At 41.9% G+C, this 13,608-nt stretch overlaps 1 protein-coding gene across 1 annotated transcript in view; it reads right to left on the bottom strand.

Annotated features, from left to right (window-relative positions):
* ARHGEF10L (Rho guanine nucleotide exchange factor 10 like) overlaps window positions 1–13,608 on the bottom strand; it is a 164,736-nt gene that overhangs the window by 97,259 nt on the left and 53,869 nt on the right. The window contains exons 12-13 of the mRNA XM_007935629.2: window positions 2,256–2,372; window positions 518–610 (exon numbers count right to left, since the gene is read on the bottom strand). Coding sequence (XP_007933820.1) covers window positions 518–610; window positions 2,256–2,372 — 210 coding nt within the window. The remainder of the gene's footprint in view (window positions 1–517; window positions 611–2,255; window positions 2,373–13,608) is intronic.

Genomic DNA, 13,608 nt, shown 5'->3' with positions numbered 1-13,608 from the left:
AAAGGTGAGCTGAGATTAGAATCCACCCCAAAGCCTAGCAGCTCTGAGGATAGGAAGTGAATGCTGCTGGGTCATGGGCCGGGCAGCCACCTACCCTGCCCCAGGGTGGGAGTTCACCCTCCACCTGAGGACCTGCAGCCATCAAGGGTTCCATGGGGGCTACCACACATCTTGCATCCATTCTGAAGCTGAAGCCAGAAATGGCCAAGGCGAGAAAATGTACCAAGCATCTCTTCCCTGCCAGGAGCCCTGCAGGTCCTGGGGTCCAACCTCCCTTCATCTCCCTTCCCACAACCTGTGCTCTGCCATCCCCAGTCACTGAGCATTCCATACACCTGGGCAGTGAGGGCAGTGCAAAAGAAGCTGTAGGATGAGATGGTCCCACTGGAGGGTGGGGAAAGATGAGGCACAGCTGGGGGCAGACACGAACCAAGGATGGGACCCAGGCCTCTGTCTCCCATTTCCTACCTCCCACTTCATGAGTCATCCCTCCAGCCCACACTGCCCCCTGTGGTACCTGGAGCAGGAGGATGAACTGCGGGAACCTCTGGATGGGCTTCACCATCAGCCCATAGAGTGTGACGCGGTCTGGGCTGCAAATCTGCCGCCTCTGTTGGAGACAAAAAACTGTTGCCATCAAGTCAATTCTATCACATGACAGCCCCATGTGTGTACAGTAGAACCCTGCTCTACACGGTGTTCAAGGATGTGACCTTTCAGAAGCAGTTCACAAGGCCTGTCTTCCAAGGTGTCTCTGGTGGGTCTGCTAGTAATCAAGTACTTGTCATTCTCTGACCCTCCACAGGGAGGGCCCAAAGCCCTGGATCCAGACAGAGTCATCACCCTGGGTCCTCTCAGCACCAGCCCCTAAACTCCACATAGCTTCCAGATCTGACAGAAGAGCTGAGGGAGGTCCCTGGATCTGTGCTAGGGGGTCTCTCCCACCACCCATGTCCCCTTCACAGACCCCTCACCCACTTGTTTTAAGTAACCCAAGGTCTAACTAGGAAATTGAGCAATTCATTCAAGAGGTCAACTTGCAGAAATAGCCAAGACAACCATTCCCTTCACTTAAAGGAAAAGCAGATGGGCCTGGGCCAGGGTGGGAGGTGGGGGCACAGGAGGCTTCTCACTGTCCTGTCTCTTCCATCTACTCCCACCACTCCATCCATCCACCTGTACCTGGATCCCAACCTCATCCCCTACAGCTCCAGGCTCTGCTACTACTGCTCCACGTACCTCCACTTCCTTCTGCCCCAATTTAAAACTCTTCCACAGCTCCCTACTGCCTGAAATATTATGTCTTAGCTCATAAGCCTAGAAGTCTAGAACCATCCAAACTGAACTCAACCATCACTTGGCCTTCTTCCCTGGGACACCTCCAACAGCCACCCCATGCTCCCAGAATCTAACCAGACCTGCCCCACTCCATCCTCTTGGCTCTGACTTTTGCCCCACTACCTGTGCACCTGCAACACTGTCTCTTCCATCCCCATCCGTTATAATTCCACTCCCCTCAGGTGATAGCCCCTTGAGAAAGCCCCTCCCAACTCTGCATCCTCTTCTGTAGGAGGCAGTGGGTCCCTGCACCCACATGTGCTGCCTATACTTTTTGGCACCCAGACCACCTGTACTCTGCTGGCTGGCACACCTTCTGGGGCAGGGTATCTGCCTGACTTGCATGGAATCAGGGGCAGCTTGAACAGGGGCTAGACAGAGGGACAACTACCTCTTGCTTACAGAGGACTTTGAAGTTTTCCAAAGTTCTTCAACTTCCATTCTCCCACGTGATTCCCCAAGACACCCCTCTGAAACCTGTTCCTCATTCTTTTATGGATGAGGAAAATGGACCAGCTCAGCACCCTCCTGAGCCACATGGGAAGCCCCTCACCCACCCTGAAGCCCAGCCCACATAGGCCCCAACATCCTGGGGTTACCCATGGAATTACCAAGAAATCAGCAAGATCTCACAAGTCTCCCCTTCCACCTCGTAAAGGGTAAAGGATTCCAAGCTCCTTATTGGCACTTTAATGCTTTATAACCCTCCTCTTGGGCAGAAGGAGTGGGGCAGGAGGAAATTATTTTCTTCCTATGGAATGGGAAATACCCCAAAAGAAAGAGGCAGATGGCTTGGCCGAAGCAACTATGTGGTACCTGAGAACTGGGACTCGAGTGCTCCCTGCCTGCTGAGAAACCTCCTTCTCATGCCCCACCACCACCAGCACCCAACACCCTGAACCATCCTAGGGTCCCACCTTGAGGAATTCAAGGAAAGCAGGCTTGGTGAGACAGGCCTTCTTGATGATGGACATGGCATTGGTGAAGTTGTTCACGTAGTCGCTGTACACATCTAGCACCATGGACTTGGAGAACTGAAAAGAAGTGCAGGTATGGGCGTGAGAACCACATCCACAAAGGGGAAGAGGAAGTGTGGCCAGCACTCACTGACCCTCACCGGGATGGGTCAGAGACTGATTGGGATGATCTCAACCAGCCTTCACGATGAGTAAAAGTATCAGCCTCATTAAAGGTAAAGAAACTAGGTGTTACTGATTGAATTGTGTACCCCCCCCCCAAAAAAAAAAATGTACGCTGAAGTCCTAACCCCAGGCACCAACGGACACAATCTTGTTTAGAAATAAGGTCTCTGGAGGTATTATCAGTTCACGTGAGGTTACAGAGGAATTGGGTGGCTCCTAATCCAATATGAGTGGTGTCCTTATAAAAGAGAAGAGACACAGAGATACAAAGTGAAGATGGCTACTTGATGATGGAGACAGATTGGAATGACACATCTATAAGCCAAGGAGTGCCAAGGCCTCCCAGGAACCACCGGAAGCAAGGACGAGACAAGGGAGGAGCATTCCCTAGAGCCTTCCCAGAGAGCAGGGCCCTGCTGACACCTTGATTTCCGACTTCCAACTGGGAGGCAGTAAACTTCTGTTGTTAAAACATCCAGTCTGTGGTGTTTTGTCAAGGCAGCCTAAGGACACTCATCCACCTGGACTCAGAGAGATGCAGGTAAAAGAGGTGGGGCCTCCTGTCTGGGCTGAGGAGGTTTTTGCCTCAGGTCTCCTCCTCCAGCTTTAGCCACGTCAAGAGAAGACCAAGGAGGCAGGGAGGGGTGGGGTGAGGTTCCTTTTGCTACATCCATTACCTCATCACTTCCAGGAAATAAAACTCTCCTCATCCTCCCTCCTCATGGAGGGCACTGCTGACCCCTCACCAGGGGCAGGACACTCCAAGCCTTGCCTGCAAGCAACCACTCTCTCCCAAGTCCCTTGGACACCTAACCCAGGACATCAGATCTATTTAATGGTGGTTTTCAAAACAAACAAACAAACAAAAAAATTACTTTATTTGAAGCAGCAGAACCCCAATAACCTAAAACAGATAAAAATGGAGTTCCACCCATTTGACCTTCCTTGGCGCCATGAATCTCTGGGGCCCAGTGATTTCAGTTTGAAACCCTCAGGTTCAACATGCCCCTCATTTCTCAGATGGGGACATGGAGCCCCAGATGGAGCAGGACCTGCCCAACGTTACAAAGCAATGCAAGAGGACATAACCATAATAAGTATTTACACACCCAATAACAGATGCGCCAAAATACATAAAATAAACTCTAACAGAATTGAAAAGAGAAATAGACCATTCTACAATAACAGTAGGAGACTTTAACACAGCACTTTCGATGATGGACAGAACGACCAGAAAGAAACTCAACGAAGATACAGAAGATCTAAATAACGCAATCAACCAGCTTGACCTCATAGACATATGTACAGAACACTCCACCCAACAGCAGCACAGTACAATTCTCTTCCAACATACATGGATCATTCTCCAGAATAGAACAGATGTTAGATCACAATGCAAATCTCAGTAAATTTAAAAACATCAAAATAAGCAAATCATCTTCTCTGGTCATAATGCTATAAAACTAGAAATCAGTAACAGAAAGAACAAGGAGGAAAAAATAAAATACATGAAACTGAGTAACACCTTACTTATATACTATTGGATAAGAGAAGAAATTAAAAAATAAAATTTTAAAAATCCTACAAACAAATGAAAATGAAAATACAACTTACCAAAACCTTCAAGACACAACAAAAGCAATGCTCAGAGAAGCATTTATGGTAATAAAAGCAGCGTCAAAAAAGAAGGAAGGGCCAAATCAATAGCTTAACCCCACAACTTGAACAGATAGAAACGGAGCAGCAGAAGCAGTCCACAGTTACCGGGAGAAAGGAAATCATAAAGATCAGAGCAGAAACAAATGAACTAGAAAAAAGAAAAATCACAAAGAATCAACGAGACTATAAGTTAGTTCTCTGAAAAGATCACAAAATTGACAAACCACTGGCCAACTTGACAAAGGAAAAAAAATGAGAAAAAAATACAAATAACCAAAGTAGGAAATCAGATGGCTGACATTACAACAGAATCAACTGAGATAAAAAGAATCATAGTAGAAAATTATGAAGAACTGCACTCTAACAAATTTGAAAACCTAGAAGAGTGGACAAACACACTATCTACCTAAACTAACACAAATAGAGGCAAAAAAATTTAATGTTGTTGTTGTTGTGTACCATTGAGTCGGGCTCGACTCATAGCGACCCCTCCTTGGGTTGCCGAGGCAGCATCACTACGGAAGTAGATTGCCCAACCTTCCTTCCGAGGAGTGGCTGGTGGGTTAAAAAAAGGAAAAACTGAAGGGGTAATTAAAAATAAAAATAAAAAAGCCCAACTTAAAAAAAAGTCATGGCCTAATGTCACTGATAGTGTAGCGCCTACGGCGTTTGACTGCTAGCCAGAAAGCTGGCAGTTCAAACCCATCAGCCACTCCTCGAAAGGAAGATTGGGCAATCTACATCTGTAGAGATACTGCCTCAGAAACTCAAGGAGGGGTCATTATGAGTCAAATCGACTGGATAGCAGTGAGGTTTTTTTGTTTTGGGTTACCATCACTGGCGAGTTCTACTAAACATTTAGAAAAGAGTTAACACTAATGCTACTCAAATTATTCCAGAACACAGAAAAGGAGGGAATACGCCCTAATTCATTCTATGAAGCCAACATAACCCTGATACGAAAGCCAGGCAAAGACACCACTATAAAAACAAACTTACAGACCAGTATCCATCATGAATGTAGACATAAAAATTCTCAACAAAATTCTAGCCAGCAGAATTCAACAGGAGCATATCAAAAAGCAAAAGGTCATGATTAAGTGGAATTTATACCACAGACGCAAGGATGGCTCATTATTAGAAAATCAATGAATGTAATTCACCACATATGCCACCTCCCAAAATGGATGTACATCGACCACTTCTTTTTGGTACAATGACTCTGTATTCCTTCCATTTTCTTTTGATATTTTTGAACACTAAGGTGTGCTTAACCCAAGCCATGGAGTTTTTAATTGCCTCATATGTATGTGAAAGCTGGACAATGAATAAGGAAGACTGAAAAAGAGCTGATGCTTTTGAGTTGTGGTGTTGGGAAAGAATACTGAAAGACTGCCGAACAAGTAAATCTGTCCTGGAGGAAATGCAGCCAGAATGCTCCTTAGAAGCAAGAATGTCTTACAGACTGTGTCACCTACTTTGGTCATGTTGTCATAAGAGACTATTCCCTGAAGAAGGATATCACGCTTGGTAAAGTGGAGGGTCAGCAAAAAAGGGGAAGGCCCTCAACAAGATGGATTGACACAGTGGCTGCAATGGTGGGCTCAGGTATAGCAAGGATTGTGAGGCTGGCACAGTACCAGGCAGTGTTTTGTTCTGTTGTACATAGGGTCACTAAGAGTCACAGCCAACTCGGTGGTACCTAACAACAACAATTTACCACATAAGTAAAACAAAGGCAAAGAATCACATGATCATCTTACACGACACAGAAAAGGAACTTGATAAAATCCAACACCCTTTCCTGATAAAAACTCTCAGCAAAATAAAAATAGAAGGGAATTCCTCAACATAAATCAGAGCACATATACCAAACCAACAGCCAATATTATTCTCAGCAGAGGAAGACTGAGAGCATTCCCCTTGAGAATGAAAATGAAACAAGGATGTCCTTTGTCACCAATCTTATTCAATACTGTACTGGAAGTCCCAGCAATAAGTCAAGAAAGAGAAATAAAGGGTATCCAGATTGGAAAAGAAGAAGTAAAATTATCCTTATTCATAGATGGCATGATCCTAAATATAGAAAATCCCAAACACTCCACAGAAAATTACTAGAACTAAGGGAAGGATCCAGCAAAGTGTCAGGGTACAAGAGCAACACACAGAAATCAGTTGGGTTTCTCTACACTATCAAGAAGGACTCTGAAAAGAAAATCAAGAAAGCAATAATATTTCCAATAGCCCCAAAAGGATAAAACACCTAGGAATAAATCTAACCAGGATGTAAAACACTTATACAAGAAAACTATAAAACACTAATGCAAGAAACTAAAAGAGATCTGCATAAATGGAAAAACATTCATGCTCAGGGAGTGGAAGACTTAACACTGTGAAAATGTTAATACTACCAAAAGAGATCTATAGATATAATGCAATCCCAGTCCAAATCCCAACAACATTCTTTAATGAAATGGAAAAACTAATCTCCAATTTTATATAGAAAGAATGGAGGGCCCAAATAGCTAAAGCAACAGTGAAGAAGAACAAAATAGAAGGCCTCATCACACTTTACAGTCTCAAAACTTACTACACAACCCTGGTAATCAAAGTAGCCTTTGTTATTGCTGTTAGCTGCCCTCAGGTTGGTTCTGATTCGAGTGACCCTATGTACAACAGAAGGAAACACCCTTCCTGGATCTGCCACCATCCTCACAATCATTGCTTTGCTTGAGTCCATTGTTGCATACACTGTGTCAATCCACCTCGTTGAGGGTCTTCTCCTTTTTTGCTGACCCTCTACTTTACCAAGCATGATATCCTTCTCCAGGGATTGGTCCCTTCAGACAACATGACCAAAGTACCACAGATGAAGTCTGACCATTCTTGCTTCTAAGGAGCATTCCAGCTGCACTTCTTCCAAGACAGATTTGTTTATTCTTTTGGTAGCCCACAATTCAAATACATCAGTTCTTCTTCGGTCTTCCTTATTCATTGTCCAGCTTTCACATGCATGTGAGGCAACTGAAAATCCATGGCTTGGATCAGATACACCTTAGTCTTCAAAGTGACATCTTTCCTCCTTAACACTTTAAAGAGGTCTTTTGCAGAAGATTTGCCCAGGACAATGTGTTATTTGATTACTTGACTGCTGCTCTTGTAGCCCGTTTATTGTGGATCCAAGTAAAATGAAATCTATGACAACTTCAATCTTTTCTCCATTGATCATGATGTTGCTTATTGGTCTAGTTGTGAAGGTTTCTGTTTTCTTTATGTTGCGGTGTAATCCATACTGAAGCCTGTGTCTTTGATCTTCATCAGTAAGTGTCTCAAGTCTTCTTCACTTGCAGCAAGCAAAGTTGTATCATCTGCATATGATAGGTTGTTATTGACTCTCTCTCCAATCCTGATATTGTGTTCATCTTCAGTTTCGTGGATTATTTGCTCAGAATACAGAATGAATAAGTATGGTGAAAGGATACAACCCCAACACACAACTTTACTGATATTAATCCACACAGTATTCCTTTGTTCTGTTCCAATGACTGTCTCTTGGTCAATGTACAGGTTCCTCATGAACACAAGCATTCTGGAATTCCCATTCTTTGCAGTGTTATCCATAAATTGTTATAATCCACACAGTGGGATGCCTTTGCATAGTCGATAAAACACAAGTAAACATTTTTCTAATACCCTCTGCTTTCAGCCAAGATCCATCTAACATTAGCAATGATATCCCTTGTTCCATGTCCTCTTCTGAATCCAGCTTGCATTTCTGGAAGATTCCTGTCAATATATTGCTGCAACTGTTCTTGAATTATTTTTAGCAAGGTTCTACATGTGATATTAATGACATTGTTGAATAATTTCCACATTCTGGTGGAATAAGCATAAATATGGATCTGTTCCAGTCGGTTGGCCTGGTTGCTGTCACCCAAATTTCTCGGCATAGACAAGTGAGTGCCTCCAGCACTGCATCCATTTGATGGGTATTCCATCAATTTCTGGAGCCTTGTTTTTCACGAATTCCTTTAGTGCAGGTTGGAATTCTTCTTTGAATACCATTGATCCTTGATCATATACTACCTCCTGAAATGACTGAACATCAACCCATTCTTCTTGGTGCAGTGACTATGTTTATCCCTTCCATCTTCCTGTATCATTCAATACTTTGCCCACAGATTCCTTCAATATTGCAACTTGAGGCTTGAAATTTTTTTCAGTTCTTTCAGCTTGAGAAATGCTGAGCATGTACTTCCCTTTTGGTTTTTTAACTCCAGGTTTTTGCACATTTCATTAAAATACTTTGTCTTCCTGGGCTGCCCTTTGAAATCTTCTGTTCAGCTCTTTTACTTCCTCATTTCTTCCATTTGCTTTAGTTACTCTCTATTCAAGACCAAGTTTCAAAGTTTCTTCTGACATCCCTTTCAGTCTTTTCTTCCTTTCTTGATTTTTAATGACCTTTTTCTTTCTTCATGGATGATATCCTTGATGTCATCCTCCAACTTCTCTGGCATTCTTCACTGGTGTTCAATGCATCAAATCTATTCTTCAGATATATCTGTTATTGTTAGGTGCTATCAAGTCAGCTCCAACTCATAGTGACCCTAGGTACAACACAAGAAAACAGTGTCCGGTCCTGGCCCAGCCTCACAACCCTTGCTATACCTAAGCCCATCGTTGCAGCCACTGTATCAATTCATTTCATTGAGGGTCTCCCCCTTTTTCAATGACCCTTCACTTTACCAAGCATGCTATCCTTCTTCAGGGAATGGCCCCCTCTGACAACATGACCAAAGTAAGTGAGACAAAATCTGGCCGTTCTTGCTTCCAAGGAGCATTCTGGCTGCACTTCTTCCAGGATAGATGTATTAGTTCTCTTGGCAGTCCATGGTACTCTCAGCATTCTTCACCAATACCACAACTCAAAAGTATCAACTCTTCTATGGTCTTCCTTATTCATAGTTCAGCTTTTGCATGCATTTGAGGTGATTGAAAACACCACGGCTTGGGTTAGGCACACCTTAGTCTTCAAAGAGACATCTTTGCTAATCAACACTTTAAGGAGGTCATTTGCAGCAGATGTGCCCCGTGCAATATGTTGTCTCACATCTTGACTGCTGCTTCCATTGGTTGCGATTGGGAAACCAAGTAGTATGAAATCTTTGACAACTTCAATATTTTCTCCATTTATTGTGATACTGCTTATTGGTCCAGGTATGAGGATTTTTGTTTCCTTTGTGTTGAGGTGTAATCCATATGGCAGACTGTATTCTTTACCCTTCATCAGTAAGTGCTTCAAGTCATCTGCACCTTCAGCAAGCAAGGTTGGGTCATCTGCATATTGCAGGTTGTTCGTGAGTCTTCCTCCAGTTCTGATGGTGTGTTCCTTTTCATACAGTCCAGCTTCTCGGATAATGTGCTCAGCATAGAGATTGAGTAGGTATAGTGAAAGAATACAACCCTGACACACTCTCTTCCTGATTTTTAAACCATGCAGTATCCCCTTGTTCTGTTCCAATGACAGCCTCCTGGTCTATGTACAGGTTCCTCCTGAGCACAATTAAGTGTTGTGGAATTCCTAGTCTTCTCAATGTTATCCATAATTTGTTATGAACCACACAATTGAATGCCTTTTCATAGTCAATAAAATATAATACTCGAGGTTGTGTTTTGGCTCTCCTGGGTTTAATTTTCTTCAGCTTCAACTTAAACTTGCATATGGGCAATTGAGAATCTGTTCTACAAGCTGGCCTTGTCCTGACTGATGACATTGAGCTTCTTCATTCTCTTTTCACAGATGTGGTCAATTTGATTCCTATGTATTCCATCTGGTGAGGTCCATGTGTATATAGATGCCTCCTCAAAGTAAAGTCAATTGTAATGATGTGGATGGAGTGAAGCTTTGGGGACCTTCATTTGTTGATGTGGCATGAGTCAAAATGAGAAGAAACCAGCTGCAAACAGCCATGATTAATCAGAACACTGAATGCACAAAGTATGGATTTAAGAAAATTGGAAGTTGTCAAAAATGAAATAGAACACATAAAAATCAATATCCTAGGGATTAGTGAGCTGAAATGGACTGCTATTGGCCATTTTGAATGAGAAAATGCCAGGTCTACTATGGTCTACTAAAATAATGGTCTACTGTGCCAGGAATAATGTCACACTCACCAAGAAAAAGAATGTTTCAAGATCTATCCTGAAGGACATGCTGTCAGTGATAGGAAAATATCCAAAAGCCTACAAGAAAGATCAGTTAATAAGACTATTATTCAAATTTATGCATCAACTACTAAAGCCAAAGATGAAGAAATTGAAGATTTTTACCAACTTCTGCAGTCAGAAATTTGAGCAGATGTGCAATCAAGATGCATTGTTAATTACTGGTGATTGGAATATGGAAGATGGAAAAAAGAAGAAGCATCAATAATTGGAAAAATAAGGCCTTGGTGAAAGAAATGATGCAGAAGATCACAGGATAAAATTTTGCATGACCAATGACCTATTCACTGGAAATACCTTTTCAACAACAAAATAGCCTACTACTGGTAGCTCTCTCTGGTAGCGTAGTGCCTAAGGCACTTGACTGCTAATCAGAAGGCTGGCAGTTCAAACCCACCAGCCACTCCTCAGAAGGAAGATGGGGCAATCTACTTCCATAGTGATACTACCTTGGAAACCCAAGGAGGGGTCGCTATGAGTTGAGTCCAACTCGACGGCACATAACAACAACAACAACTGGTACAATGACATATCAGTGGAATAGAATTGAGAACCCAGAAGTAAATCCATCCATTTATGGGCAGCTGATCCTTGACAAAGGGTCAAAGTTCATTTTTGGAAAAGAAATAGTCCCTTTTGCAAATGGTGCTGTCACACTGGATATCCATATGCAGAAAGATGAATCAAGATCCAAAGCTCACACCATGCACAAAACCTAACTTAAAATGGCTCAAAGACCTAAATGTTAAAGTTAAAACTATGAAGTTCCTGGAAGATAACATAAGGGTCAAAATTAGAGGACCTAATTTTTGGTATAAACAGCCTATCAAACAAAACTAAAAATGCATGAACAATACCAGATAAATTAGGTTACTGGGATCTCTTAAAAATCAAATCATTATGCTCATCAAACAACTTTACTAAAGCTTGCAAGCAGCCATCTAAGATGCAACAAATGGATCTTTCCTCATCCAGAGCAAAGAAAACCAAGACACATGGAATCAATTAGTCCAAGGGACTAGTATACCATGGGAACCTCAACCTGCATGACCCTAAGACCAGAAGAACTAGATGGTGCCCAGCTACCATTGTCAATTACTTGGAAAGGGATCAAAATAGGAGATCCTGGATAAAATGGGAGAAAAATGTGGAACAAAAATCAAAATCATTTAAAAAAAAAAAAAAAAAAACAGGCTGATTGGTCTGATCGAGACTGGTGAAACCCCCAAGACAACGGCCTCTAGTGACCCTTCCAGCTTGGAACTAAACTCAATCCCATGGCTTCCAGCCAAATAGCAGACAGTCATATAAGGTGAATATTTATACCAGGAAGGTACACTCCTTAGAACAGTCAACCATGGGACACCAAAAGGGAGATAGCTCACGGGGCAGGAATGCATAAGAAAGAAGGACACAGGGAAAGGGTAACCATAGAAAGGAAGTGGGAAAGAGCTGTTACATTGTGGGGATTGCAATCAACGTCATGAAGGAAAATGTGTATGAACTGTTGAATGGAAAATGAATTTGCTCTATAAACTTTCACCCAAATCACAATTTAAAAAAAACTTTACCAAGAGAGTAAAAAGAGAACCTATAGACTGAGAACAAATCTTTGGCAAAGCCATATCTGATAAGGAAGGGTTTAATCTCTAAAATATATAGAAAATTTCAACGCAACAACAAAAAAACAATCTAATAAAAAAAAGGGGGGGGGGAGGACATGAACAGATACTTCACCAAAGAGGACATTCAAGTGGCCAAGAAACACATGAAAAAAATGATTAGAATCATTATTCATCTTGTTGTTGTTGTTAGGTGCCATTGTGTTGATTCCAACTCATTATGACCCGGTATACAACAGAACGTAACACTGCCCAATCCTGCACCATCCTCACAATCCTTGCTATGCTTAAGCTCACTGTTGCAGCCACTGTGTCAATCAGTGTCAAAGTCAACAGAGAACTTCCAGAAATGCAAGCTGGATTCAGAAGAGGATGTGGAACAAGGGCTATCATTGCTGATGTTAGATGGATCTTGGCTCAAAGCAAAGAATACCAGAAAGATGTTTACTTATGTTTTATTGACTATGAACAAGCATTCGATTGTGTGAATCATAACAAATTATGGATAATAAGAAGAATGGATTTCCAGTAAGATGGCGGAATAGACAGACAAACTACACAGACTCTCTTCAACAAAGAAAAGAGAAACCACTTGACAGAGATACAGAAGATAATCCTAGAGAACTGAGCTTTCAAAGGAAGTATACAGAAGTGGATTAGGCACCAACTAGTGGAAAAATCTGAATGAAAACAGAGCCTAAGAATAGGCTCCATTTGCCAAGAAAAGCAAGGACATATGGGAAGCTGACAACAGGAAAGGAGACAGGTGGTGAGTGTATAAGTGCTGCCAACTAGCGAATAGAGAAGCACAGTACCCTGCTTATGTAGATAACATACAAACAAAACAAAGAAAATGAAAATCATGGGCAAGTCACTCCAACATACAATCACTAATTAAATATAAACAGAAAAATGTCACAATGTCTCAGAGACAACAGACCATCACAGTCCACACAAGGAAGCAAGATAAAGCAGGAGAAACAAGGGACCAGGATATAGACCCAAAACTCATTCCTGAGGAAGATGCAGCATTGGAACTCCCTGATAAGGAATTCAAAAGAATTATATGTAGGTACCTTCAATGGATTGAGAGGCAGATCAAGGAAAACACTGACAAAATTGAGGAAAACACAGAGAAAACCCTAGAACAATTTTGAAAGACAATATAAGAACAAAATGACAAAATAAATGAAAAATTAAAAATGATACAAAATATACAGATAGAAATCCAAAAGATTAATACTAAATTTTCAGAAATAGATAACACATTGAATTGGCAAAGGAGTAGAACTGAATCAATGAAAGACAGAATTAGTGAGATTGAAGACAAATACCTCAATACTTCTTTGGAAAGGGATCAATCACAAAAAAAGATCAAAAGAAAATGAAGAAAGCCTAGGCTTCATGTGGGATCCCATCAAAAGGAATAATCTACATGTCACTGGAATTCCAGAACCGGAAGAGACAAATAAAACCAGAGAGAAAATTGTCAAAGATTTGTCAGAAGAGAATTTTCCCTGGTATGATGAAAGATCAGAATATATCCACTGAAGAAGTCCAATGAACACCAAACAGGATAGACCCCAAAAGAAAATCACCAAGACATATCATCATCAAAC

This window comes from Orycteropus afer, unplaced genomic scaffold, assembly GCF_000298275.1.
Source record: "Orycteropus afer afer isolate SDZICR_OR568_19922 unplaced genomic scaffold, OryAfe1.0 scaffold00031, whole genome shotgun sequence".
Taxonomy (NCBI): domain Eukaryota; kingdom Metazoa; phylum Chordata; class Mammalia; order Tubulidentata; family Orycteropodidae; genus Orycteropus; species Orycteropus afer.
This window is presented reverse-complemented; position numbering and strand designations above follow the sequence as displayed.